This window comes from Strix uralensis, chromosome 3 (assembly GCF_047716275.1).
Source record: "Strix uralensis isolate ZFMK-TIS-50842 chromosome 3, bStrUra1, whole genome shotgun sequence".
NCBI lineage: Eukaryota > Metazoa > Chordata > Aves > Strigiformes > Strigidae > Strix > Strix uralensis.
Genome location: NC_133974.1, coordinates 41837374 through 41851558, shown reverse-complemented (window position 1 = coordinate 41851558; position 14185 = coordinate 41837374). Strand labels below are relative to the sequence as shown.

At 43.1% G+C, this 14185-nt stretch overlaps 1 protein-coding gene across 3 annotated transcripts in view; it reads left to right on the top strand.

The window, feature by feature from the left end:
- The first annotated feature begins 5932 nt into the window (after nt 1-5932).
- UBE2J1 (ubiquitin conjugating enzyme E2 J1) overlaps nt 5933-14185 on the top strand; it is a 32515-nt gene continuing 24262 nt past the window's right edge. The window contains exon 1 of one of the 3 annotated variants that reach the window (XM_074862059.1): nt 5933-6140. In XM_074862059.1, the coding sequence (XP_074718160.1) occupies nt 6110-6140 (31 nt within the window). In that variant the 5' untranslated portion in view covers nt 5933-6109. Of the gene's footprint in view, nt 6141-6489; nt 13398-14185 lie in introns of those variants that run through there. The other 2 variants (XM_074862061.1, XM_074862060.1) reach the window with 2 other exon arrangements.

The window sequence follows — 14185 nt, the reverse complement described above, 5'->3', positions numbered from 1 at the left end:
TCATCAGATGCTTATGTGTGTGCAGTTGAATCAAGCCCTCGATTTCCACTAACCATCTGAGAAACTCCTGGATGTCCCAGGTATCTACAGGGCACTGGCGGAGATGACTGATAACTCAGTATATCTTGGTTAATGACACAATAAGCTTTAATCATCCTCACGCCAGTTGTAAAACACTTTTTGAGGAGCTTTAAATTAAGAGCCTGCTCATAAATCCTTTATTCCCATTGCTGAGTCAGTAGGAGCTGTATGCAAGCAGCTGTATGCAAGCAGGTAAATGGAGGTTCACGTTAGACTCATGAGTAACATTTTTGGAATGGATGGGGTGGAGAGACTGCTTGATGGCAGTCCAACAGACATAATCCTGACTGCTTTCCCTCTGGCTGCCATATAATTGTGAAGACAGATGCTGCCTTCCCAAAAGGAAGCTTATGGGAGTAAGATAAAGTGAAGGGGCATGGGGAGCAACTCACCTAAGGAAAAAGTGACAAAAAGAAAATCTGGGGCCTGAAGCCCTGAAGAGGGAGGATCATGAAAAACTGACTGCATGAGTCAAAGGCTATGCCTGGTACTTTCTCCCTAAATAGTGGCACAGGAACAAATTTTTTAATTGGAGTAGTTCACAACTACTCCAACTATCTAGCTCTCTCTGCAATTTGCACAGTAAAGAATATGCACCAGAGAAGATCTGTGCCAGTATCTGTAGCTGCTAAAGATAGAGTAACTAGATCAGGGAAGTCCAGAGTCATGAACAGCTGTCACTCAGACAGCAGCTTCACCTTTGACTTCTGCCTTTGCATGTTTCTTCTGAACCAGGAAACCATCTGAACTATTACAACGATGATGCCAGAGGGCTGTGAGTCAAGTGACTCTTCCCGTTCTTCAGGGGGAAAAAAAAAAAAAGATGAAAAATATGTACCTTTATTTTGACTTCACATAGTGTGGACTACTGCAAGATGATCCACAAACTCTGCAGTGATGGTCCAGATCAGGCCCTCGCTTGCTTGAGCAGTTACAGAAATTTGGTAACATCTTCCCTCATTCTCTTTCTTCCATTTCTGAAATAACACTAATTAAAAGTCAGCTGGCAAAGCCACCCGTTTTGTGAGAAGGTTGCCTTAGAACTAAGCTTGAAGAAAAGACAGTAATTGCTTTCCTGAGAAGCACCATGCATCTGTGCAATTGCTACAGGGCATTGGTTACACAATGCCGTGCTTGTTTTTATCAGTGAGGAGGAGGTAAATTTGTTGAATCCAGATTTACCAGGTCTGAATTCACATAAAGGATTTTAAAAGCTGAGACTGTATTAGTCACCAATGAGCACAACAATGGTTTCTCTTCCAAGTGAGTCATATCTGTTCCCACTGATAATACGGGCATATTCATATTAGATTCCTTAATTCCATTAGAGTTTAATTCTGCAACCGTCTGTATTGAAAACGTAGCATTATAAATGAAGTAAACCACTCTACATTTTGTGAATTGGTGAAAGCAGAGTGTGAATGCTTTGTACAAAGAACTACTGTATTTTCATAAGCTTTTGTGATCTCAGACCCTCTCTAGGAGAGATGATTTGTAGCTGAGTTTATGAGACAGCCTACAAAGCATACAAACTCCACTCTGAACCAACTTTAGGTAATTACTTAATGTATGAAATGTACCTTACCTCACACAATTATATGACCTGCACAGAGAAATAAATAATAGTTCAGTGTCAACCTGTCTTAATTCCCTGAGATCTGCAAGAATATACACTGATGCATCAGGACCAAGTGCAAAAACTGAACCCCTGTGTCACACAAGTGTCCTGCCTCCAAGAGAAAGCAGATGTTTCGGGATTAACTCCCTCTTCAGGGGCTCCTGCTGGAGGCTTCTTGGTGTCCATCTCCCCAGTTCTGCATGCTGAACTCTGTAATTCCCATTCCTACCTGCTGAGCTCCCCTCTTGGACCTTTAAAGTCAGTTCATCAAGAGTTTACTGTTAAAAATAAGAGGCTCTACTGAAATGTTTGTAATTCTTTTAAACTGAGGGGAAATGCATTATACATTTGTATCAGATATAGAGAGCTATTTATATCAGATGCAGCTATATATACGTATGAAAATACCTAACTAGGATGGTCTAGAACATAGATGATTTAGCCTAATCCCCCTTTGCAGCTAATGGAGAAATCCAGAAACTTTTAAAGCATGATTTGTCAGATCTACAGCTAACATCTACTCCTGGCAAGATGCTCCTGGTTCTCTCCATTAGCTCTAAAGTGATTCTCTAGTATAATCAGCTCAGAAATGTATTTCCTTTGTCTGCAATTGTCCAGCGGAATTCTGCCCATATGTTTACTCTGATTTGGCCTTTCTTTCACAGTAGAAATGGCTGCAATTGAATTATGCATTTTATAAAACCTTATGATTGTCATTAATTTTGTAATATGCATTTTATCAGACCTTATGATTGTAATTTTGTAATTTTTTTGCAACAGAGTGGCCTATATGCTTCTTTGCTCTGAAGCTATGTGGCCGTATCAGAGTCTCTGTTTTCATCCAAAAGAAAAAAAAGCAGTGTACCGCAACTGCAGAAAAGTATATAAAAATATGAGCAAAAACATCTTCTTGGAAACTAGAAATTTAAAAAAAAAATTAGAAATTATAACTTTTTTTTTCAAACTGAAGCCTTACTTCAATGTAAAACACTTACTAAAGCCACACATTTTTTAATATTTTGTCAAAATTGATGCTTCTTGCTGTCCTGCAACCAATTTGGTGAAGTTGTACAAAATCTGTCTGACAGGATTCAGTGTGGTATTAAATAATAAAATCTTTGCTGCTGCAGCAGCGTTCAGGCAAACTTTCAGTTTCTATATGCTTCAGCTGAGCATGTTTATTTTTTTACCAAGTTAGATCATATGACAGGATACACAAGCTACATGAAGTGCTGCCAGCATGTAGGATTTGACTGCAATTTTGCGACTATATTTGGTGTTTGGTTTTAAAAAACCACAAGTTCTAGCACAAAATGGCTTCTCCGTGCAAAAGTCTGAACAAAAGGCAGATGCAAACACAAATCCAAAGGGCATTTTTGACCAGAGGCAGGAAAAGGAGGGAGGCTGCCGCTCCAGACTGGCAACACTGACAGTGGAAGAGCTCTGCAGTGCCTGCTCCTCTCCTGCCCCAAGCAGCTGCTGACAAGTGGGGCTGGGAATGAATCCCCAGATTTCTACCTGTACTACCTCACAGGAATCGACGATTTCATGTGGCAGCATTCATCTCCTGCAGCTCTAACTTTTAACTAATAATACATCTGAAAATGAAAGCGGTCTTGTACAATTTCACATGCCAATTACCCCAGCACTCAGTCAGGCCACAGTGTAGCTTACTTAAATGGGGAAAACCTCTGTGTCCTATCAGTGAATTTCTGTGACTTAAAATATAAGTCTATTCAGCCTATTTTCAAAAGCGCTTAGCTGTCATGTAGTTACAGGGACTGTGTATTGCTTTTTTTAGCTAAAAGCCCAAGTTTCTTGTTAACTGCAGGTGCTTCCTCCTTGAACTATATAAAACGGCATTGTAAGTGCTGCCAGGGTCAAAGGGCAGAGCCCAGAAGGGAAAGCTGAACTCCACATTACTCTTAACTAGTTCATAACAACTATTACTTCTTGATTTGTGCCATTATTCACATTATAATACCATTTTTAAATTATCTTCTATCAAAATAGATCCCAGAACTTTTTAGATGGAAATCCAGATTTCCAAATGCAAAATGCTGCCTCCTACTTTGGGGAAGGCCAAGATTTAGTCCCAGAACTCTTCTCATGCTGACAGCAAGATGGCTCCAGCAAACGAGGAAAGATGGGACATACCTGCTAAGAATGACCAAAATAGTTTGTAAACAGTGCCTGCATGCAGCTCACCATCTCCAGCAGTCAGATCAGCCATTGTTAGCCAGAAGTGCTGAGATGTCATCAAGAGTTGTTGGCCATTAAATGTACCCTGAGGTGCTTTCAGTGTAAGACGGAACCTCAAGGTCTGACGCCATCCCTTCCCTTCTGCTATATACATTATTTATGCTTTACATTACTTGTAGTGCTTTGTCCTGTAAAAAGGAAGATCACTTTGCCACTTTGAAAATTCAACTACTTGTTAAGGTGGAGTAAAGTTGCTTTATTTATTTTTTGCTGTTACCACATCATCACTGTGCAACAGAACAGGAAAGGGAAGAGTAACACCTTGTTTTGCAATTCTGAGAACATGAGGTGAAAAAAACATACCTACTCAAACGTTTCAGTTTACAACTGTTTTCCACTCCAGTCAAAGAAGGAAAGAGGAAAAGAGAACTAAGACATCAAAACATGAAAAATATTTTTTAAAGATGATTAGGAAGAATACAGAAGTAACACAGATTAAATTAAGGACAATTCATGAGCTAGAGACAAGAGTTTCATGCTTATGGTGTTGAAGAGAAGCACATGGAAGCTCAAGACATGTTTCTTATTTACAGTTTGTGCTGAATTAAAGGGAAACAGACTGCTGAGATTATGACTTTATGCATTTCCTTAGCTATGAGTTCTTAAAAGTTCTATCCCAAGTGCACCATGGCTGTAACTAGGCGGCAGAGAAACCGAAGTTGTAGATGCAGATATTCCTTTAGCATTGTGGCATGGAAAAGGTTATCTCCCCATCAAGCCAAGCTCTTGATGGTAATTCTCGCCTGAACTAACAATCATTGGTGTGTAGCACCATTTCAGTCCTTCATGATCCTGAAAATCAACAGACAAGATGCTACTAAGTACATGAACATAAGCCAGCAGTGTGCCCAGGTGGCCAAGGCCAATGGCATCCTGGCTTGTATCAGAAATAGTGTGGCCAGCAGGGACAGGGAAGTGATCTTACCCCTGTACTCGGCACTGGTGAGGCCGCACCTCGATTACTGTGTTCAGTTTTGGGCCCCTCACTACAAAAAGGACATTGAATCACTCGAGCGTGTCCAGAGAAGGGCAACGAAGCTGGTGAAGGGTCTGGAGCACATGTCGTACGAGGAGCGGCTGAGGGAACTGGGATTGTTTAGTCTGGAGAAGAGGAGGCTGAGGGGAGACCTCATCACCCTCTACAGCTACCTGAAAGGAGGTTTCAGAGAGCTGGGGATGAGTCTCTTTAACCAAGTAACAAGCGATAGGACAAGAGGTAATGGCCTCAAGTTGCACCAGGGAAGGTTTAGACTGGATATCAGGAAGTATTTCTTTACAGAACGGGTTGTTAGGCGTTGGAATGGGCTGCCCAGGGAGGTGGTGGAGTCCCCATCCCTGGAGGTGTTTAAGAGTTGGGTTGACATAGCACTAAGGGATATGGTGTAGTTGGGAACTGTCAGTGTTAGGTTAATGGTTGGACTAGATGATCTTCAAGGTCTTTTCCAACCTAGACGATTCAGTGATTCTGTGATAAGTCTTACAGTGGTGGTGAAGTCTTTCAGGTTGGGTGTTGGTGGGTCTGCAGGGTCCTAGAAGCCCCTTTTCTCAGCCCCCAGTTTTCAAACCAATCTACTCGTGCTGACCTCTTGAGGCACCTCACCCCATCACCTCAGCGGTTCAAGGCAGAGGCGAGAGGGGGACGTGGGGGCCATTTTCGCTATTGTAGCCACCACGGCAGAACTGCGGCCTAGTGACTGTAGCGTCGCCTCCTGTCCCGGCAGCGCCGGGAGTCGCGGTTCTGCTGTGGGGCCCGAGTGTCACCCATCGCGCTGCAAATCGGCTGCTCCTTCCACACTACCACCGAGAAGGGCGGGCAGCTTGTGAATTTTAATTTGTGCGACACAACCCTACCAACGCTCCCCAGCCGCCGCGGCCTTCCCTGGCCCCGGCTGCGCGGCCCGGGGCGGACCAGGCCTGGGCGGGCCCTGCCGAGGGCCAGGCCGCGGGGCGGGAACGGCGCGGCAGGTGCCTCCCTCCGCGGTCACGGCGCGGCCGCTGCTGCCACGTCAGGGGAGTTTCCCGAGGCGCGGCGGGCTGGGCCGGGCCGGGCCCGGCCTTTCCCCTCCTCCTGCCCCGGCCCTTCTCCTCCTCCTGCCCCGGCCCCCGCTGCCGGAGACGCTGCGGAGGGAACGAGCGGTGCCCGCTGACATGGAGGCCCGCTACAACCTCAAGAGCCCGGGTAGGCGGCGCGGCAGGGCCCGGCGGGCGCCAAGGCGGCGGGCGCCGGCCTCGCCTGCAGGCCGCGGCCGGGCGGGGGGCGGCGGGGGCGGCGGGGCCGGGCGGGGGGTGCTTGGCCGGTCCTTGCAGGCTGCCCAGGCCGCTGCCTCTCGCGGCGGGCGGGCGGGTGTGCCCGCTCCGGGGGTGCCGCGGATCGCGGAGGACTGGGGGGCCGCTGCCGGGGCGTGGCGGCGGTGGCGGCGGGGCCGGCTGTCGCCTCCCGGGGCGCGGCGGGGCAGGTGCAGCGGCCGGGCCGAGAGCGCCGCGGGGAGGAGGGATGGGGGCCCTGGGCCGCTGCGGTGCCCGCGGGTGTGGGTGGCGGGGAAGTGGCGGCGTTCGAGTGGGGGCCGGCTGGGTCGCTTTTGCTTCCCAGTGCGGTGGCGTTGAAAACTCCCTCTGAGCTGTAATTTCGTTCAAAACACCCTGGCGATCTCGGGGCGGGGGGGGCGGCTGTGTGCCCACGTCGGTTTGTGGAAGCGTACCTTTGAACTTTTTGTCAGGTGGCTGTGCCCTGTTCGCCTGGGTATCCCCTCCTTTCCAAGTAGGTGCGTGTGAGGGGACAGATTGCCAACATTAGCTTAGTTTGTTTTACGGAAGTGTTGCTGTATACACTGTATTTACATGCGTGTGTGTGTGTTCATGGGATTCTGCGTTAAAATTCATGCCTTATAACTCCTAGACTTTGAATCTTTGAAGTGAGAGGGATGCCTCGAGATGTGGGAGATGTCTTGAGAAGCAGCGCTGGAAGGGAAGGTTTTGCTTCCTAGGAAGGGAGACTGAGGACAGACCGGGTCCCTCCCGCACGGCTGTGTTGGGGCAGCGGCCCTTCGCCGGTTGTGTCGGGCTTCACCTCCTGGGAGCTGCAGGCGCAGCAGGAGGCCGGTCGCTGCTGAAGCAAAACCTCTTTCACAGCTTGTAAGGGCCAGTTGGGTTTGTGTGACGGTCGCTGTCATGCCCCTGCTTTCCCCTAATCTGTTTTGGGGAAGTAGGTTTTACCAGCTTCATGTTATTATGGTGAATAATGGCTTTATTCTTTAATCATACTGTCCTATTACCAGCATGGGAGGTGGGGAGGAACTGAAGATTATGATGACTTCTACCTTACAAATGTAAATGACAGGCTTATTTACAAAACATGCTTCATGTGAATGATGTACCTATTGCTAAATTCTGTCCCTTGCCCTCACACCCAAGTTGCTTAACTGAAAGATAAGAGGAATCACAAAGCAAATGATGTACTTGTTATAGTTTAAAATATCAGGAAGGAAGATTTTTTTTTTTAATTTTTTTTTTAAATTTTTTTTTTTTTAGGGAGATATGCTGGATATGTTGCATATATGAATTTGCAAGGCCACACAAACATGCTTACTAGTTACAGTTTGCCACGTCACTGGAAATAGTGGTGGTGTGCTGTATGACGTGATCCTGGGATCTGGGTGGAGAGGGCAAATATTTGTGGTTTAATTTAGAAATTAAACCACAAATCTTCTTCCTCTCTGTTGTTATTAGTCCCCCTTGTTTTGAAGAGAAAATTACCTTTACTGAAATTGATTTTTAGCACCTGTGCTGTTCCATAGCAAAATGAACCTTACTGGACAAAGGTGGATGATTCATACAATAGGTCAATATTGTTTCCCCAAATTAAACATGCTCTATAGCGTATTAACGTATTGAATTATTTCTTTCCGTATGGATGCTGAAAGTCTATAAATGATTTAAATCACTTTTTAAATCTCTATAATATGATTTAAAACACTTGTTTCAATAGTCACTTAATATATGTGAAATCTTTCATTAAAAAAGATGGGCAAAAGGTATTGAATAAAAAAATATTTAAGATAAATATTATTTCTTCAATGGTTGTTATTCATTAAAATGAGTTGACTGTAGTTATGTGTGGCCATTGCTTTTAGTCTGACACTTTTCTTGCTAACTAGGTAGGTAAGCATATGCAATTATTTAATATTTTTGTGTATGTTTTACAAATTGCTATCTTGTTAATGTGCAGTTTAATGATGGTATCTTACACTTGCCATTCAACTGAAGGGTTAAGATGGAAATGTAAGGTGTTCTAGTATTAAGGTGGTTTTAATTAATGTAAATGCTCTGAAATATATGAAGACAAATCCACTGTGTTTTCTGTTTCAAATGATTCTGTCATCTGTGGGCTGAAGGGGTTATTTTGGTAACCAAGCCCTCTAAGGCTTTAGAACTAGTAGCTGTCCTTGTGCCTGTTGTTCTTGTTGCTCTGACTTGAATAGAGGAAGAACCAAGCTGCTAACCTTTAGGTCCTGGTCAGCTTTAGGGATTTGTAATGTGCTATCTTGAGACAGAGTGAAAAAAGTAATCGTTTTGTACCTGCACAAGAGCCTTCTCCTGTTGAAATCTGCCTTTGAACTTGAGCAAACTCTGGTTGCAGATGGTGACTTCCATCTGCTTAGCAGTTTTAAAGAGAGCAAATACTACTTAGGGCTTTAAAGTTATTTTAATTATTATGTTAGGCTCTATCTGGAATGTCGTAGAGGAAAACACATTTTAAGTAGGAAAATTTTGTTAAAAGAAACCTGTGCTTCTATTGATCTTCCTTTTAAGCCAAATTCTGTTGTAGACTGGTGACAGGAGCTGAAGTTCTTCTATGGTTATACATGGCTACATGGATCCCTCTTCTGTGAGTAGGTGTGTTAGACCAGATTGGTGAATGAGGATCAGTTAGGCTCTCTAGTGCCTTTCTTTCTGTGTGCTTTCAAACAGACCGTGAGGAGCAATATTGCTACACAGCTTTGTCCTGCCGCGAATTGCTGCTAGTCAATATATTCATTTTCTTCCTTATCCCAGTTTCTCCAGCTAACGTTAGTTCATCCTAACATATCTAAAAGACGGTAACTCTCCCCAATACAAAACAAGTTGTTCCCCTGCATGCTGTGTCTCTGCTGATACGAGGCAGTGCAGCTGGTGCTCTGGCAGGTCTCAGTTTACCATAGGTACACGTTGTGGCCACTGCAGGTCCAGGCTTGGCGAGGGTGGCATGCTAAGCCGCTGCTGGCTCCTGTCAGTTATCCTCTATAAGGGCGAGGAGGTATGGGGGCATTCACCTGAAGATGTCTACTCACACCATCTGTGAATGTGTTTTTTTTCTTATTTCTTCCCCAAAAGACCATTAATTTCGGAAGGAAAGAAATTTCACACTCCACATTTCAGGCTTCTTTGTATTGCTTCAATAAGGCAAAGCCTTTTAAGCTGTTGGTTCATATTTTTATGTCTATTTTTGGCACTTGTAAAAGGGCAAGCTATTTTCCATTTTAGGATTTCAAAATGGATTAGTCAATGTATATCAGCCTGCTACCATATGGCTGATAAACCTCTCCCATCAATATTAAAGCTCAGCTGACTAAAGCACAGACTTCATCCTCTTCATGCTTCACGAACATCCCTATTTTCTGAAATTTGTAAGAGCTACTTGGAATAATCGCTTTACTTTTTTTCCAAAGAGTTGTGACCCTTAGCTTGCTGCAAGATCAGACACCAAATCTTCTAGTAGCTGTTTTTGTAGTGACAAACTCCCTCTTTCATGTAGGATGTTACCAGTCTTCTGAGCGGGTATTAGCACAGACACACTTAAAGAATTATGAACAGCTACTTACAGTGACTCACATAGAGCTCATGAACAGCAGTGCTTTTTTATTTTGTTTTGGGCCATTTTTTGTTTTCAGCAGATCTCATCATCTAGAATTTGCCTAATGAGGGCACTGGAGAACTGGGGAGAGCACATGGTGCGTGTGTCCTGCATTTGCTGCCCAGGACTGGTGCTTTTGTATCTTGGATGCACAGGAAACGTAACGTGCCAAGATTGTGATCCTCTTAGCTGTCATCTTCAATGCATTTACTGCTTTTCCTGCAAACTATAATTCTTTCTCTGCTCCATACTTTTTACAAGTAAGGATGTTCCTTGTCAATAAGCATGCGTCAGTTCTTTGCTAATAAAAACCAGTTAATAGAAAATAGCCAGTAGGCACTGTGCTGCTTAGTACCTTCTGGGTATGAAATAAAGATAGAGTTTTTTAAAAATAAAAAGTTGAATGAATGTTAAAAATTTGTTGAAGCTGAAGACATTGTTTGGTCTTAGTGTGTTCAACAAGCACCTTACCTTTGATAAGTTTTATCTCCCTTTGTGTTGACTGAACACTTGTTTTGAATTGTAACTACAGGAAGAGTACTGTACTTCCTGCTGCTCTGAGGGAAATGAGGACTAAAGGGCTGTCGTTTCTAGGGGTGAGAGGAAAGAGAGAATGGACTAATTAAAAGTATAAATTTTTTTTTACAGTTGTCAATATTCATATGAGTACAGGAGGCTTGTGGGTCTTTGGAAGGGGTGTATTTGAGACCCTGAAGATGGAAAGCAGCTGGCCTGTCTCTGGGCAAATGGTGTTTCCATTTATTTTGTAGCAGAAGTCAAAGGAATTGTCAAACCAAATTTTAAAATAAAAGCAATTTTGGAACCTATGGCTGCCCCAGACAGTTATAGTTCTGCAATGCCACATTTCAGTTTTGTAAGAACAATTGTTTTGTCTTGTTACATGAGATCAGCATAAAATGGGAACTTGACTAGTGGAGAACACGACAGAAGCAGTTAATGATGAGCAACATCATTGTCTCCATTTGTTTTTATTTAGAGAAGTGTGATTTCTCTACTATGGAAAAATAGTGTTCTGCAGATTATGATGTTTAGAATAATGTTGAAACTGTAGTAGATTTCAGTAGAGATGACTTAAAATGGTGATGCCCTTCACCTGAGACTGAAGTTTTAACTCTTTTTCATTTTGCCCATTCCTCTGGCACTGGAGGATGGACGTTTGATAAGGTTGTCACTGGTGGTATGGATCATTAGTGTTATGGGTTGCTTCCACTTCTGGCTTTCTCATTCCAGAAGATTGAAAAATCTGGAAATCTTTGCATGGTCTGTTGCAAGTATGCCGGTTTCTAGACACTTCTGTTGCTGAATTGTCAGAACAAAGATTTGTGTTGTCCCCTTTCCCATCATGGACAGATGCAGTAGGGAATGCTTTGGAGCTTTAAAGAAACAGAATATGTAGTATGTTTTCCTCATCAGTGGTTTAAGGACTTGCCCAACTGGAAATTTCATCTGTCTTCCAGGGATTTTATTTTGGGTGGATGTGACTGGGACCTGTGTTTTTTTGTGAAGAAAGATCAGGTATCTCGGTCCTAATGAAACTTTAAATGTGGTCTTGATTCAAAATTAAGTGACTATAAATTGCTATGCAAATTTTTATGAAAATGCGGTCATGTTTTTGTGAAATGACATACAAAAATACATACAGGAACTCAAAAAATCTAAAGACAGATGTGCACTCAGATTAAGAAAGGTGGGGCAAAATGATTAAACACAAGGAATGAAGAGGTAGAGAAGATGCTTAGTAATGTGGAGCTCGCTTGGAAGTATGGTAATGTCAGTTTATTTCTAGAGTAGATACCATTTGATGCTCTATTCTGCAAAAGGGTTGTAACTTATATTTCAGGGTACTTTTGTCTCAAGCCCCTTTTTCCCCCCTTTTTATAGTTTTTAATTCTAATGATCACATATCATTCACAGATTCGAAGCTGTCCAGGAAAACCACATCCACAATGGAGCAAGTGACACAGTTACCTAGTCACACTGTGGAGGTCCCTGTGAACCTGTTAGAGTATCTGTATGTTTATATTTAATAAACCATTCTCTAGAGAGGACAGCACTACTTAAAAAAATACCAAAATACCATATCAAAGAGCTGTAGTAAAAGTATTTCGTAATTTTCCAGTCTATGACTCTTCGCTTGAATTTTTTTCTTGCATGCTTTAGTGACCACATCACTTAAAATGATTTTTTTGACTTAACGTCAAAGCTCATTGTGTTGTCATCTTACAAGAAATCCTATGTACTTTACACATAAATTTAATCCTTTTTTATTTATTCTGTGATCCAATCATTGTGCAGTTGGACTGCTGACTGACAGTGATTCACTGTTACTTTTTTTCTTATGCAAAATTTAAACTTACCTTTAGTAAACAGGGTTTTCTTTTGAATGCGAATACAGGCAGTTTGGGTGAGTGGGTTCCCAGGTGCTTTGGGCTGCAGCAGGAACTGGTGGTCTGGTGGTGGTGGTTCAGTGGGTGTCACTGCACTGTGAGCTCTGAAGTCACTTGATGGTTACACCAGCTGTGGGTCAGGCAGTCTTGGCTCAGTGGTCAGGTATTGAGCGGAGGGGGAAAAACCAAAGCCAACTGGATTTAAAAAGACCTTCCCAAAATGTCATCCATGATGTACGCGTCATCTAATTGAAGGGCCTTGATGCTTGTCTCAAACTGATTCTGCGGTAAATTTTTTTTCTCATATTATTGTCTAATATTTTTCCTAATTGTAGATAGTATTTTACTAATAGCTCAATAGTTATAAAACCCTTCATCCCAGATAAACTTTATTTACTAATTAACTGGAAAACCTGGTTTCAAAAGTAAATTGCATCCTTACTTATACTGTATTTGTCAGCAGATCCATGGGAAAAAATTACTACTTTTTCTGTATTTCTCCTGAGTAGACCTCTAAATCTTATTTAAAATGAAGAAAAAAAATAATAGCAGCCTTTAAAAACAAAAGTGGAAAGCATTTGCTGAAGCAGTAAAAGCTGTCCCGCTGTTTGTTCCTTTTTTTTCCAGATCAGGTAAGTCAACTTGAAAGATTATGAGATCTCTGGCTTTATGCCAACTGTTTCAGGTTCCTTTATTTGTTTATTATGTGCTTTCTTTTTCAATAGAAGAACTGAAAATTGTAGAATGAAATGATTGCTATTCATTTGAGGAAGATACTGTCATGCACAACCCATATCACTTAAATATGAATTTGATCCTGCAGTCATCTTTGTGTGCACAAAATGCTGTCTCTTCATGTCATGAAATACTAGGGACTGAGCCTTGCTGAACTGAGACCTCACCCTTCTGATGCTTCCTACACTTGGGATTCATTACAGTCTCACCCACCTCACCTCTACCACTCCCCTCGCCTGGGTCTGTTTCTCTTGTTCAGCTCTTGTACCTGAGTATCGTTGCCTTTTGTAGACAAGTTGTGGCAAATCTTCAGGAAGCTTATGATGGTCCAGGTTTTTGGTCTTTGAGCGTTGGAGGGAGTTGGAATTGTATCAGATTTTTCTGAACTTCCAGTGAGCAAAAGGTATGCAACTTCATTATGCTGAAATAAATCCTGTTGCAGTGTTGTGTGTTTATATTAATATAACCTTAGTCAGCTCATTTGATTGCCACATGTACTGTTCACTGATAATGTAAAAATGAACTAAAATCCTTCCTTATTAAGTACAGAAGACTGCTGTCATGGTTTAACCTCAGACAGCAACTAAGCCCCACACAGCCATTCGCTCACTCCCCCATGGTGGGATGGGGGAGAGAATCAGAAGGGTAAAAGTGAGAAAACTCATGAGTTGAGATAAAGACAGTTTAATAGGTAAAGCAAAAGCTGCGCACACAAGCAAAGCAAAACAAGGAATTCATTCACCACTTCCCAGGGGCAGGCAGGTGTTCAGCCATCTCCAGGAAAGCAGGGCTCCATCACGTGTAACGGTTACTTGGGAAGACAAACGGCATCACTCTGAACGTTACCCCCTCCCGTTTCTCCTTCCCCCAGCTTCATATGCTGCACATAATGCCATGTGGTCTGGGATATCCCTTGGGTCAGTTGGGGTCAGCTGTCCCAGCTGTGTCCCCTCCCAACTTCTTGTGCACCCCCAGCCCACTCACTGGTGGGGTGGGGTGAGAGGCAGAGGCGGCTTTGACTCTGTGTAAGCACTGCTCAGCAGTAAGGAAAACATCCCTGTGTTATCAACACTGTTGTTAGCACAAATCCACATCATAGCCCCATACTAGCTACTGTGAAGAAAAGTAACTCTATCCCAGCCAAAACCAGTGTATTCTCCAACCCTGTATTCCCCACCGTTTACATCATGC